General features: G+C 47.8%; 2 protein-coding genes across 2 annotated transcripts in view; one reads left to right on the top strand and one right to left on the bottom strand.

Annotated features, from left to right (window-relative positions):
* Window positions 1–9414, top strand: part of LOC136760057 (fibronectin type-III domain-containing protein 3A) — a 28839-nt gene extending 19425 nt beyond the window's left edge. The window contains exons 16-26 of the mRNA XM_066715297.1: window positions 115–183; window positions 503–621; window positions 1020–1125; window positions 1248–1423; window positions 1713–1826; window positions 2055–2204; window positions 2403–2686; window positions 3248–3463; window positions 3709–3875; window positions 4240–4361; window positions 4796–9414. Of these exons, the coding sequence (XP_066571394.1) occupies window positions 115–183; window positions 503–621; window positions 1020–1125; window positions 1248–1423; window positions 1713–1826; window positions 2055–2204; window positions 2403–2686; window positions 3248–3463; window positions 3709–3875; window positions 4240–4361; window positions 4796–5143 (1871 nt within the window). The 3' untranslated portion in view covers window positions 5144–9414. The remainder of the gene's footprint in view (window positions 1–114; window positions 184–502; window positions 622–1019; window positions 1126–1247; window positions 1424–1712; window positions 1827–2054; window positions 2205–2402; window positions 2687–3247; window positions 3464–3708; window positions 3876–4239; window positions 4362–4795) is intronic.
* A 758-nt stretch (window positions 9415–10172) lies between these two features.
* Window positions 10173–11967, bottom strand: LOC136759675 (growth hormone secretagogue receptor type 1-like). The gene is made up of 2 exons (XM_066714638.1): window positions 11235–11967; window positions 10173–10489 (listed from the first exon to the last, which is right to left on the bottom strand). The coding sequence occupies exons 1-2, from the start codon at window positions 11965–11967 to the stop codon at window positions 10173–10175; spliced, it is 1050 nt and encodes a 349-aa protein (XP_066570735.1).
* Between the last annotated feature and the right edge of the window lie 755 nt (window positions 11968–12722).

The raw sequence follows: 12722 nt of genomic DNA, 5'->3' as shown, positions 1-12722 counted from the left end.
TATACTGTGTGAGTGTGAGTGTGTTTGTGTGTATCTTTGCTCTGTGTAAGTCAGAATGTGAGAATGCATCTGAAATGTAATGTACCTCTTTCCCTCCCTCCTCTCTGCTCCTAGATGCTCCCAGGGACAGCGGCGGCTCCGAGGTCACCGAGTACTGGCTGGAAATGTGCCTGGGGCTAGAGGGTAAGACTCGCTCGGGTCTGATCAAAGCTATCGATCTGGGAGAGGAAGCCAGTGAGCTGCAGCCAGGTAGACAGTAGGGCAGGACTTAGGGAGCATGTGTGTCTGAAGGGAGGGAGGAATCTAGGGATATCAATTGACCTGCCAGGCACACCACTACTGCCACCCGTATCGGTTTTATTTTAATTGTTTTAAATTAGTTTGTGTTCAATAATTTCCTTTTACATTTAAACCATCAAAGTGTGTGTGTGTGTGTGTGTGTGTGTGTGTAGTAATGGGCAGTACGTAGTAACAGCACTGTTTCTGTGGGTGTTTCCTGCAGGTAGCCACTGGGAAATGGTATACAGTGGTGCAGAGACAGAGCACATCTGTGATCAGCTCACCCCGGGGACCTGGTACAGGCTGAGGGTGTACTGCCAGAGCTTGGGGGGCCAGAGCCAGGTATGTAGCTATCTTCTGGTCTGCCCAGCTGTCATTTCTGTGTTGCAAAGAATTAACCTTATTATACTAGACTGAACATTAATGTACTAGACTGAACATTATTATATAGACTGAATATCAAACATGCAAAAAACTAAACAAAAATAACACAGAAATCAATGGAGAGCTCCTTGGAAAACCTTGGAACAGTGGAAGGCATATATACATTTTCTTAAATATGCATGCATCTTCAGTACGTGTTCTTATATTTTAAGAGCGAGAAAAGAACAATATTTATCTTGCTATACAAGCCTCAAACCTATTCAGAACTTGAAGGCAGGTGTATGAATGGCTTTACACAGTGCGGTCGGTCAAGGCAGTGTAGCAGTGGTCAGTCAATGCTCTGTGTGTCCCTCCAGCCCTCCGACTCCCTCACTGTGCAGACCGCCGCCGTGCCTCCCGGACCATGCCAACTGCTCAGCCTGGCAGGGAGGGCCAGGCCATGGGAGATACCATTGAGATGGGGTGAGCCACCACTGAGATTACTGTTAAATCAAACCCATTCACCCTCCAGCCTGAAGATGGCCCGGGTCTCCGGGGGCTGGGTGATTTTGTAACATGGCCTTTGTTTCCATCTGTGCCCTCAGGTCCCCCCACCCATGACGGCGGCGCCCTGGTCTCGCAGTTCGCAGTCGAGATGTCTGACTTGGCGAAGGGGCCTCGGCGCTCGCTGTACCAGGGCTCAGAGACAGAGTGCACCGCCTCTCGCTTGTTGCCCGGGCATGTTTACTGCTTCTGGGTGAAGGCTGCTAACCAGGCGGGGGTGAGTAATCCATAAAGACATCCAGGCCTATGCTTTGAGTAGTTCCTCAGTGATGAGGTCTGTGTAGCCATGTTTGTGTAGTAGTCTTGTGAAAAACTAGGTTTCTTCTGGGGACCCCCAGGTCTTCCTCTGAGAAGCTTGTAATGAGTCTCCGAATTCAGTATGAGACCTCATCTCGGCAGGGCTGCTCTACGTCTGCATCTCAATCTCAGTCTTAGCCTCAGTCTCTTTGGGTATGCTTGTGTTTCTTTGCGTCTCCCTGTGTTTGACCGACTGTGTTGTGTTTCAGTGGGGTCCTCTCTCGGACATGTTTGAGGCCTCCACGGCTCCCGCCCCCCCCGAGCCCTGTGCCCCCATCCAGCTCACGATCAGGACTGCCACGTCAGTGCAGGCTAGCTGGGAGGTGAGTGATTTAACTTTGTGGTTCTGTGCTGTCACAATTTATCATTCTCAACAGAAAAAGATAAACACCCCCCTTGTCCCAGTTCCACTCCCTTCTCCCATCTCTCTGTGCTCCTCTCTCCCTCTCCCTCTACTTTTCTTTCCTTCTTTCCCTCCTTCTCTCTTTCTCTCCTTCTCTATCCCTGTCTGTCCCTCTCTCACCATGTCTCCTGTCCGGTCCTGTCCTCAGATCCCAGAGTCTAATGGAGCCGAGGTGTCTGAGTTCCGCCTGGAGTGGGGGGCGGCGCAGGGCTCCCTGCAGCTGGTGTACAGCGGCCCAGCCCTGAGCCACGAGGTCCGGGGACTGGTTCCTGCCACCTCTTACTACTGCAGGGTGCAGGTAAGGCCCAGCACCTGGGCTATCGCAATAGAGTGCATCTGACCTGAAGCTGCTGCACTTTAGGGATGCATCAGTCCTGCCTGTCTGGGCGAAAGCAGCATGTTCCAGTAACCTTTACAGCTTCGATTATTTTATTTATTTATTTTATAATTTTTTGATTGGTTGAAGGATTTAATTATTTATTCCCCCCCCACGCAGGCGGTTAACGTCGCCGGGGCGGGGCTCTTCGGGGAGGTGGCCATGGTGACGACCCCTGCCTCTGTGCCTGCCGCCGTGCCGCTGGTGCAGGAGATGGGGGAGGAAGCTCTCCCCGCCCCACTGCCTTGCCCTTCCACCTGCCTAGCTGTGCATTGGGAGGAGCCCTGTAGCCACGGTGCCGAAATCACTGGCTACAATGTGGACTTTGGGGAACGGCACCCCCTCTCTGTGGGGAGGACCAACTACTGTGTGCTAGAGAACCTTCAGCCAGACACCACGTACAGGTGAGACAGTCCCTGCACAGAGGGATATTGCCTGGCTGTGCTCTTGCTGTGGGGCTTGTCCCATTGATTCCCAAAATGTGTTAAGTCACAGTTCCTGATTTTTAACAGATTATAATCCACACAGGGGGCAAAAAGTGTTACTAAAGATCAATATTTGTCCTTTTTATTGTATGTTTGTATATGAAGCCCAGTTTATTGATTTTATAGTCACATTCTTTTGCAGGAGTTTCTATCATTGTTGGGAAATTTTCCTCCAATCTTAAGATTTCAATATCAGTACTTGCACTTACAGACACACACAGGAGCTAGTCAGTGTTTGCTCTACAAATCCACACTGTGCACACACAGACACTATGATAGACAAACACAAGGAGCCAGATGTACTATTGGGTTGTCAGTACAGTAAAACGCACACATAGCCCCCCCACCATGCTGCTTATACTCAGACCCTATTGATTTGAATCTGTTGATTGTTCATAATTAAATTTGAGTGAACATGCTCAGACTATGCTCTCTCTCTCTCTCTCTCTCTCTATTATCTTTCTTCTCTCTCCCCCCCAGGATCAGGGTGCAGGCAGTGAATAGTGTGGGAGCTGGGCCGTTCAGCTCCTCGCTTAAGGCCCAGACCCGGCCCCTGCCCCCAGCCCCCCCAACCCTAGAGTGCTCAGTCTCTGGCCCCCAGAGCCTGAAGCTCAAGTGGGGGGAGGGCCTGAGCCGGCCCTCAGCACTGAGCAGCACCACACAGTACTGCCTGCAGATTCAGGACGCCCAGGGCAGGTAGGCATGGGATGGAGTGGGGCAGGAGTCGGGTAGAGTCCAGTTAGAATGTAGTGGAGTGACCCTCCAGGGAACAACACCCATGTTTTACTTAATCTCTTTGTTTGATTGCTTTTTAGTTTATTTTTGCGTGTTTTTGTTTATAGGTTTTTAAAGATTCACAGCAGTCGTTTGCTCAAATCCTGGTGCATTAATCACAGTGTAGCTTGTTCTAAACACTGTCCCTCTGTGTCTCTGTTTCTCAGGTTTGTGTGTATCTACAGCGGGCCGTGCCACAAGTATAAAGTGCAGCGTCTGAGTGAAGCCACTGTCTATCACTTCTGCATTCAGGCCCACAATGAGGCAGGAGCCGGGCCACTCTCTCCTGTCTACAGCTTCAGCACCACCAAGTCCCCCCCAACACAGCTCAAGGGTGAGGCTCTCTCTCTCTCAAATTTAAATTCAAATTCAGAACAAGCTTTATTGCTATGACAAGTTTCCACAGGTGTTGGTCTTTCAACCCCCGCTGGCCACACAGGAAATGGCACAGCATGCGCAAGTCAATCAGTATTGATCAACTCCTAGCGCTCTGCGCTGCACGTTCTATATATATAGTCTCTCTCCCCCCTCAGAGGTGTGAGTTCACTGTGTTCATTCCTCTTAGCTGAGCCCCATGGTCAATAAGGCAGGCAAAAAGTGAATGTGAGTGACGACCCCCCACCCCATTCTCTGCCCTTCTGCTTTCCTCCACCACAACGCCTGACAATTGATTTATTACTTTTTTGCCTTCCCTGCAGCACCCAAAATTCAACAGCTGGAACCGAATGTGTGTGAAGTCACATGGGAGGGGTTGCAGCCAATGAGAGGAGACCCCATTGTGTACACGTTGCAGTTGGTGCGGGGCAGGGAGTCTGAGCAGGTATGGGCTATGCTATCTGTGCTTTTTTTTTTCATTTCCTTTTACTACTTCTTCCAGTTAATTTTCCCAAACAATGTTTAAAATAAATATGACTTATGATAATGTTGTATTGTGTTATTTTAATCTCTCTCTTCCATTCAAACATTTTCCCTTTTCTAGATTTGCAATTTCTGAAAAGAGGCAGCAATATTCTTGCCATCTGCAGCTCTAGAAACCCCTAGGGTTGTGCCGTATCTCTGGAGATGAGTTGTGTTGTTGATTTATCTTCTGTTAAATAGGACTGGTACAGTAAGTGTGTGTGGCGCCATGCTAACCCTGTCATCTCTCTCCTCCTGTCTCCCACTGTCCCCACTCTCCTCCCTCTCTTTTCTCCACCATCTCTCCTACTGCCCTCTCTCCCACTGTACCTTCTCTCCCTCTCTCTCCCCACACAGTTGTACCGAGGCAAGGAGACGTGGTTCGTGCTGCGTGGGGCAGTGGCCACAAGCGAGAGGCGAGTGCGGGTGTGCGCAGGGCGGCAGTGCCAAGAGGGCAGCGGGGGCACCGGGGCAGGAGGGGGTGGTGTGAAAGAGCTGTGGGGACAGTACAGTCCCAGCACTGCCCTGCCCAGCCCTGAGCCACAGGGGCCCACTGAGGGGGGCACGGGAGCCATGGCCAGGCAGGAGGGCCCAGCCAGGGGAGGCTCCAGCAAGGATGAACATTTAATTCTGCTCCTGCTGCTGGGCTTTGCCGTGTTGGCCTTCCTCTTTGCCGTGCTCATCCAGTACTTTGTCATCAAGTAGGTCAGCTCCTGCACTAACTGCCCTGGCTTGTTTACATGCCACACACAGACACTCAGCCTCCAGCACAGCCACAGTAACACAGTAATAGAATCCCAAACAGGAGCCTCTTCACCTGTTCGCTTTCTGTTTTTATTATTTTAAAATATTATTATTATTATTATTATTAAGATTATTTCATATTTTTTAATAGCAAAAGGTACTTGTTTGTATTATTATAATTATAATTATTATTTTTGTGTTTTATTTTGTATTCCTTCCCTCAGTCGCACCGATCGTGGCGGTATTTTGAGTGTTCTCTGTGCTCTGTGGGAGGTGTGTTGAGCTGCCTTAGAAACACAGTGTTGGAGTGGGTCTCAGCTGGCCTGTGTGCAGGGCAGTGTGGCAGGCTGGCTGTGTGATCCAGAACACTCTACACGCACACACGCACGCACACACACACACAAACATGCACGCACACACACACACACACACACACACATACATACATACATACATACACTCCCTAAAAAGCTTACTGTCAAATAATATGAAATTAAACATATATGTATGTGCACAAATGTGTTTGTGTGTGTGCATATAGATATAGATATATAAATATATATATTTTTTTAATATATAGTGAGGGAAAGGCATTCCAAATTGAGAGCTTTATATACTGTACTTGGTCTGACATGGTGTCTGTGAATTACACATCTCCTATCTATAATATATATTATCTATATTTACTAGACAGTGCCAAAGTTTTTCTACAGGAGATTCTTATGTTCTGAGAGGAATGTTGTGAATGGGAGGTTGGAGGGGTGGGGGGTTAGTCTCTATTCATTTTTTAAGGTGTGTTAAGGTGCTTGTAAAGACCCAGAACACTACAGTTTCACTGTGGTTGTACTATTTCTAAGGAGAAAACAGGAATCTGCCTGAGGATCTCCACCTCTCTGTGCAGAATCCAGTTCTACTAACTGCCTGACATATATCAACATCCACAGAAGTAGATTTTACCTTTTTAATTTAGTATTTGCTTTGCTATTGCCTGTATGTATGTATGTATGTATGTATGTATGTAGATGTCAGTGTGTGTGTGTGTGTATATATATATGTATATAGATGTATACACAAACACATATGCGAAATATGACAGAATGCATTTCTTATAAATGTTTCACAATTTGGCTCAAACTGAGCAACACAATATGTTGGTGTGTATGTGTGTTTGTTTGGCAGTTTTGGGCTTTACACAGGCGCTCGTATCCAAGCCCCATAAGGCTTCTCAATGTTGAATGTCAATTTGCTCTGTTCGTTCCTCAGTGCAGTTGGTGCAGAAGCCTGCAGGATGTGAAAATGTTTTTCCTTGACTTCTAAAATACAAATCCATGGCAGGTTTTTTGTGTTCCTGAAGGCCTCAGCCTAAACGGTGCTTGCCCACTGTGCAGGTGCTCGATAGGCAACATGTGAACTTCATTTCATGGGCTTCAGACTTGTTAATTTACTTTCTGCAGTTTTGTTTGTTACTTCTAGACAGTTATTGTGTGTGCGCACATGCCTGTGTGTGTGCCCGTGCACAGGAGTATGTGCAGTTGTGTTGGATAAGTTGTGTATTTTTTCATTTTTATATTCAGAATAGTTCACATTTGCAGTAACTGTTTCTATGGGTTTTGTCATCTTGGTCTTTTGCTGTTCACTAATAATGCGTGTATGTGGCATGTGCCTGCCCTGGGGCATGGGTGTTGCTAGTGGCACCTTCTGTGCAATATCATGTGGGTAAACACTGCGATTGGCTGCTCTCCAGGCAGGGCCCAACAGCAGGTCAGTCCCTTGTTTATGAAGCTGACAGTGTGAGCGAGAGAACCCGCTCCGAAATATTTAAACCAAAGAAATGTGCACAGGGTCCTGAGCAGCGTCTGTCGTTCTGTACGCCTCACTCTTTCAAGACGTTACTTCAAAGATTTTTGTGCAAAATTGAGCATGACTCACTGTCCCACAACCCCAAGACCACCCCCCCCCAAGCTGGTTTTACAATTTTATTTATTCATGAAGGAAAAAATAATTTTCCCAAAATGCTCTTTTCACACACACTAGTTATATCTTGCTGCAGGAACACCTTACATTTGTAATTGCCAAGTTGTGAGTGTCAGTTTCTCAGCACTTAATACCTGCCTGGCTTCCAGTCCTGTACCCCCAGCCCCCCCTGTCACTGTACTGGGCTGGATCTGTGTTTCTGTCAGTGGTTCGCTGTATTTATGCCAGTGGGAGTTTGGTGCCAGCCCTAATTTATCTTGGACCCTTATTTATGTAATTGGATTATCAATCTTCAACCACTGTCAAGACAGGACAAATGAATAAAGAGAGACAGACATAGAGAAACGGGTGCCAAGACAAGAGAGAGTGTGTAAAAAGGCCTGGTTAGTTTTTTTGAGACGCCTAAAAAATCTTCTCCTTTCAAATTGAGAGCAAGCACATGACTTTATCCTTCAAGACATTGAAACCTTTTTAATTCTTATATTTTAATATCTGGTTGTCTTTTTGTTTTTGTTCAGTTTGTTTTTTTAAAACACATTTTAAATAAACAGCCAACCCCCAGGCCCCTGTTGTATGGTAGGACTCAGTAATGTCACTTTGTTCTTAATATTTATGTTTGCCATTAAGAAGTCTGTTCTGTTATTCTTTTTACAGGAGGTCTGAGTGTGTAATCTGTAATCTAATCTGTGGCTTTATAATCATGCTGATTAATTGTGATTTGAGCTTGTTCCAGTAAACTAGTCAGGGCAACAAAAAAAGACTGTTTAATGCACTAACTTTATCTTCATGGCATTCTCACTGTTTACATGCCCTTGTCTGGTGATGCGTCTGCTTTCTTACGCCACGTTGCCGTTTGATTCCACACTGCAGAGGTTGGTGCGGCTGGATAATGACGACATTGAATCATTCCAAATATATATTTTCAGCAGTTTTCTATATGTTATTTAAAATCAAACATGAAGCTTTTATTATGATTTTTATGATGATGATGATGATGATTATGATTAGTATTATTATATTACTTTGTACTTTTTTTTTTTTTTTACTCTTGGAGTTGCAAAAGTATACCTATTGAATGTGCACACGCAGGCTGACAAATCCATACTGGTCTCACTCATTGAATGTGAAGCAGGAACACGCACACGTGCACTGCTTAGACACACGACACTGGTAGCTCAAGGAAGATGATTGTGCAGCATTCCATGATTAGGGTGACTGTCTGTTTAAGCTGGTCCTTAAGGTCAGGCTCACCTTGGTATGATGGAGCTCAAGCCCACCCACAATGCACTGCTTTCCAACAGATAATTCAAGCTGCTAACGAGAATGTTAACAAAGATCTTTAATCCATAATTGGTAACACTTTACAATGATGGCCACCAATCTGTAATTAATTAATGTATGAATTACACAGGAATAACATCACTAAGACCAAATGCATTTCCACCGAGTTCTGATGTTTTGTGGATCACATGTAGAAGCCCCTAACCCCGAACCTCGTCTGTCACCCCATTCCCATTCCCTAACCCTGACCATCACCTTGTTATACATGCAGGAAGGGCATGAGGTATTGATGTGTTATTCCTGTGGAAGACAGGATCTGTGTAATACTCCTGAGCTTCCAAGTCAGGATACACCTCTTCCCACCGCAACACCATCGCCACAGCCACAACGCACTTTTCCTCCTAGCCCGTGCCAGAGCAATACCTTTGCGAAACTGGGAGACCCCTTCAGCACACAGCCACACACGCAGGGCAGGGGGGAGTTCCACAGGCCTGTCTCTCGGCCTGTGCTGGACGTTTTGAGAACGGCAAACTACATCATGGTTGTGTGCAGGCAATGCTGGGTCCTTTCTGTAGATCTTCAGAGACTGTTGCCTTTTTATCATAAGCCTGCTATCTTGCCTTCTCAGTAGCTAACAGTTTTTTTTTCCCAAATACACAGTTCATCTGTTCTGTTTCCTTTTTTTTTTTAAGAGTTGTCTTTTGTGTTTGTTTGTTTGTTTGTTTGTTGGACTGGTTTTAAAAAAAGGTGTGATACATTCCAAAACCAATGTACTTTATTGGTATTAATTGTCATTTGTGGCTTTGTGTTTCTGTTCTTTTTTTAATTTTTCATGTCATTAAGCGTTCTGTCGAAGCGTGTCATTAACTCGTGACAAAAAACAAACAAAAAACTGCCATGCATCATGTATTACTAAATTGTAACTATCATAAATAATATATTTAATATGGCAAATAAATTATAGTCCTTATATATTAGTCTGGTTGCACTGTCCTTCTTTCCCCAGGTGGAATAATTTAAGTTTTCCAAGAATTCACACATTTACAAGAAATTAAACCGAATTAAAATACGATTAGGACTTCTAAAATGTTCATACTATCAGTGTGTTGCAGATGTGACCGTCACTTTGTTTGTAATTAATCTGCAGTGTCCTCATTTTTCTAAGAATATGCGACACGGAGTTATCTGTAACTCAGTTACCAGGAAGTGGTGCAGATGTCTGAAGGGCTCTACACAGGCATTTGGGTTTCTCTCCCTCTGCTCAACCAGACTGAAATCTTTTCCTGGAAAAACTGCTGTTGATTTTTTTAGTTGGTTAGTTGGGTGGTTGATTGCTGTCCTCACCAGTGGAGTCTGTGTCCAGCCGTTTTAGTGTTGTTTCACAAGGGCAATTTCATGGGAAGGTCCTGGACTGTGGTGCTCCGTGGGGAGTGGCAAGGGGTGGACTCCACAATGCTCAGATCTGCGGTGTCTCCTGGAGCCCCTGTCCCTGGCAGCTGCCGCTCATGTCCTGCACACACTGACTGCTGTCTGCGTCATGGCACCATGGCCTGGAGCAGGAGGTGTAGCGGATGGACGGAGGATAACAGTCCTTACCTCTGCCCTCTTTCCTCTCTCCTCCACTCCTTTGCACCCATGTTTCCTTGTCCTTTCTCTGCTTTTGTCTCTCACTCCCTGCTTTCATCCCTCACTCTAGATCTACTTCTCTCTCTCGCTCTCTCTGTCCATGGCCGTTTCACACGCTGGTGCTGGCTTCCGTGGCCCTAAGCGTTGTGCCCGTGCTGTGGTGGGTGGAGCCTCGGGGGGTGTGGGGGCGGGGCGGTGGGAGCAGCAGGCAGCGCAGTGCGGAGCGGTGACGGGCAGACAGCAGTGTGTAGAGGACCGGGTTGATGGAGGCGCTCAGGTAGAACAGCAGCATAGCCGCCAGGTTGAAGTTCTGAGAGGCGGCATACAGAGACCCGGCCTCCTGCCCCGCCCACGCCGCACTGGAGAAAAGTATCCGCCCCACGTGGAATGGCAGCCAGCACAGTGCAAATGACAGCACCACCATGCCTAGAGAGACAGAGGGGAGGGGGGTGTTAATACACACACAACTTAACACTCCTACAGAGAGATGGGAGTGGGGTCAGTACAAACACAACACAACACTACTACAGAGAGAGAGAGTGTCAGTGCAGAAAACACATTACTACTGTGAGAGAGTATACACACAACAGCACTGCTACCAAGAGAGAGGGTCAATACACACAACACTGACTCTGAGAGAGAGAGAGAGAGAGAGAGAGAGAGAGAGAGAGAGTCAATACACACACAACACAACACTACTACCAAGAGAGAGGGTCAATACACACAACAACACTGCTACCAAGAGAGAGGGTCAATACACACAACACTGACTCTGAGAGAGAGAGAGAGAGAGAGAGAGAGTCAATACACACACAACACAACACTACTACCAAGAGAGAGGGTCAATACACACAACAACACTGCTACCAAGAGAGAGGGTCAATACACACAACACTGACTCTGAGAGAGAGAGAGAGAGAGAGTCAATACACACACAACACAACACTACTACCAAGAGAGAGGGTCAATACACACAACACTGACTCTGAGAGAGAGAGAGAGTCAATACACACACAACACAACACTACTACCAAGAGAGAGGGTCAATACACACAACACTGACTCTAAGAGGAAGAGTCAATACACACACAACACTGCTACAGAGAGGGTGGGAAAGGGTTCAATATATACAACACTATCCCCTTCTTCCACTGCACACACTCTCTCTCACCCAGGATCTTGACAGAGTGCCGGTGGTGCCTTTCGCGTTGCCGGGCACTGGGGCCTTGGACCTGCCTCCGTGTGCTCCACAGCTTCCGGCCGATGAGGCCATAGAGCAGCGAGAGACAGACAAGTGGCAGGAAAAAGTACAGCGTGGAAACCCAGGTCATGGCACGCAGCAGCCCTGTTCGCACCGCCGCTTCCGCCTGCCGGCACTCCCGCCCCTCCACGCCGAACAGGAAGAACACAGGCCCGGCTGTAGCCATGGCCACCGCCCAGAGCCCGGGGATGACCAGACGCACGCGCCCCCTGGTGACCAGCAGCTTGGCGTGCAGGGGGAAGCAGATGGCCAGGTAGCGTTCCACACTGAGGGCGGTGATGTGCAGGATGGTGGCGTAGGTGCAGGTCTCGCTCAGGTAGAACTGGAAGCGGCAAAGGAAGTCCCCGAAAGGGAAGGGGTGGTACCTCCACAAGCGGTAGAGGTCAAGGGGCAGCCCGGCGAAGATGAGGATGTCGGAAAGCGCCATGCTGGAGAGATACAGGTTGGTGGTAGTGCGCAGGTCCCTGCGGAGCCGGAAGACCAGCAGTGTGGCCACGTTGCCACCAACCCCCAGCAGGAAGAGCAGCAGACAAGCCGCGGTGACGGGCGCCAGGGTGCACAGCTCAAACAGCGGCCCGGCCGGCGGTGGAGACGGGGTGGCCGTTGCGTTCACTGTGAGGCTGAGGTTCCAGACAGCATCCATGGGAGGCCGGGCTCAGCGCAGTGCATGCTCTGCCATGGGTGAAGGGCAGGAGAAGATAGACCCCAGCTGTTTGTTGTGTATTTTCTCCCTCTGTGGGGCGCCACTGAGGGAGTGATTGTGTGGAAAGTGGACAAAAGGCTTGACCCCTTTAGGCCCTGCCCGTTCTGTACCACTGCAGACACAGACCAGCTGTGGTTTTCAAGTCAGATTTAGCTAACCAGTAGTGACCAAAAACCACCCACAAAGGGGCAAACACTAATCTTTCCATCAACCAAGCTGACAGATCCTCAGCCACTGAAAGGGGAGCTCGTATATGAGTTGTATATCTCAACCCCCACCACCACACCCTGACCTTTCCCTCCACTTTCCGCTCCAATTTAGCTTTAGTGTAAAAAATTAAAAGTTTAAAGATATATCAAACAAACACAGAAGCCAGCAGTGTGAGAGTGTCAGACACCATACACACCTCTGGGCTGCAGGAGGCTCCCTGTGCCCAGCCCACCACTGTCTGCGTCTCTTCACAGGCTTCCCGAGCACAATCTATCTGCAAGTCTGGCCACTGATCAGCAGCAGCTTCGCTCGATGTAACAATCCTCCTCAGCGAGTCCACAGTCTTTCACGAGCCAGCTTCCCAATAATTCCACTGAGGGGGGTCTGGTATTGGTTTTCCGTTTTGTTTGGTTTCACGTCTTCTTTCACATTAATCTCTGGTCCGTCCCTCTGGAGGCTGCTTCCAGAGTGTCCCCCAGTGTCCA

This window comes from Amia ocellicauda, chromosome 10 (assembly GCF_036373705.1).
Source record: "Amia ocellicauda isolate fAmiCal2 chromosome 10, fAmiCal2.hap1, whole genome shotgun sequence".
NCBI classification, from domain to species: domain Eukaryota; kingdom Metazoa; phylum Chordata; class Actinopteri; order Amiiformes; family Amiidae; genus Amia; species Amia ocellicauda.
This window is presented reverse-complemented; position numbering and strand designations above follow the sequence as displayed.

Excerpts from the sequence above, each read along its gene's own strand:
- LOC136759675 (XM_066714638.1), bottom strand. The coding sequence starts at position 11,967 with ATGGATGCTGTCTGGAACCTCAGCCTCACAGTGAACGCAACGGCCACC. Across the intron at positions 10,490-11,234 it reads GCACTCTGTCAAGATCCTGG|GCATGGTGGTGCTGTCATTT; the intron begins GTGAGAGAGAGT and ends CTGTCTCTCTAG.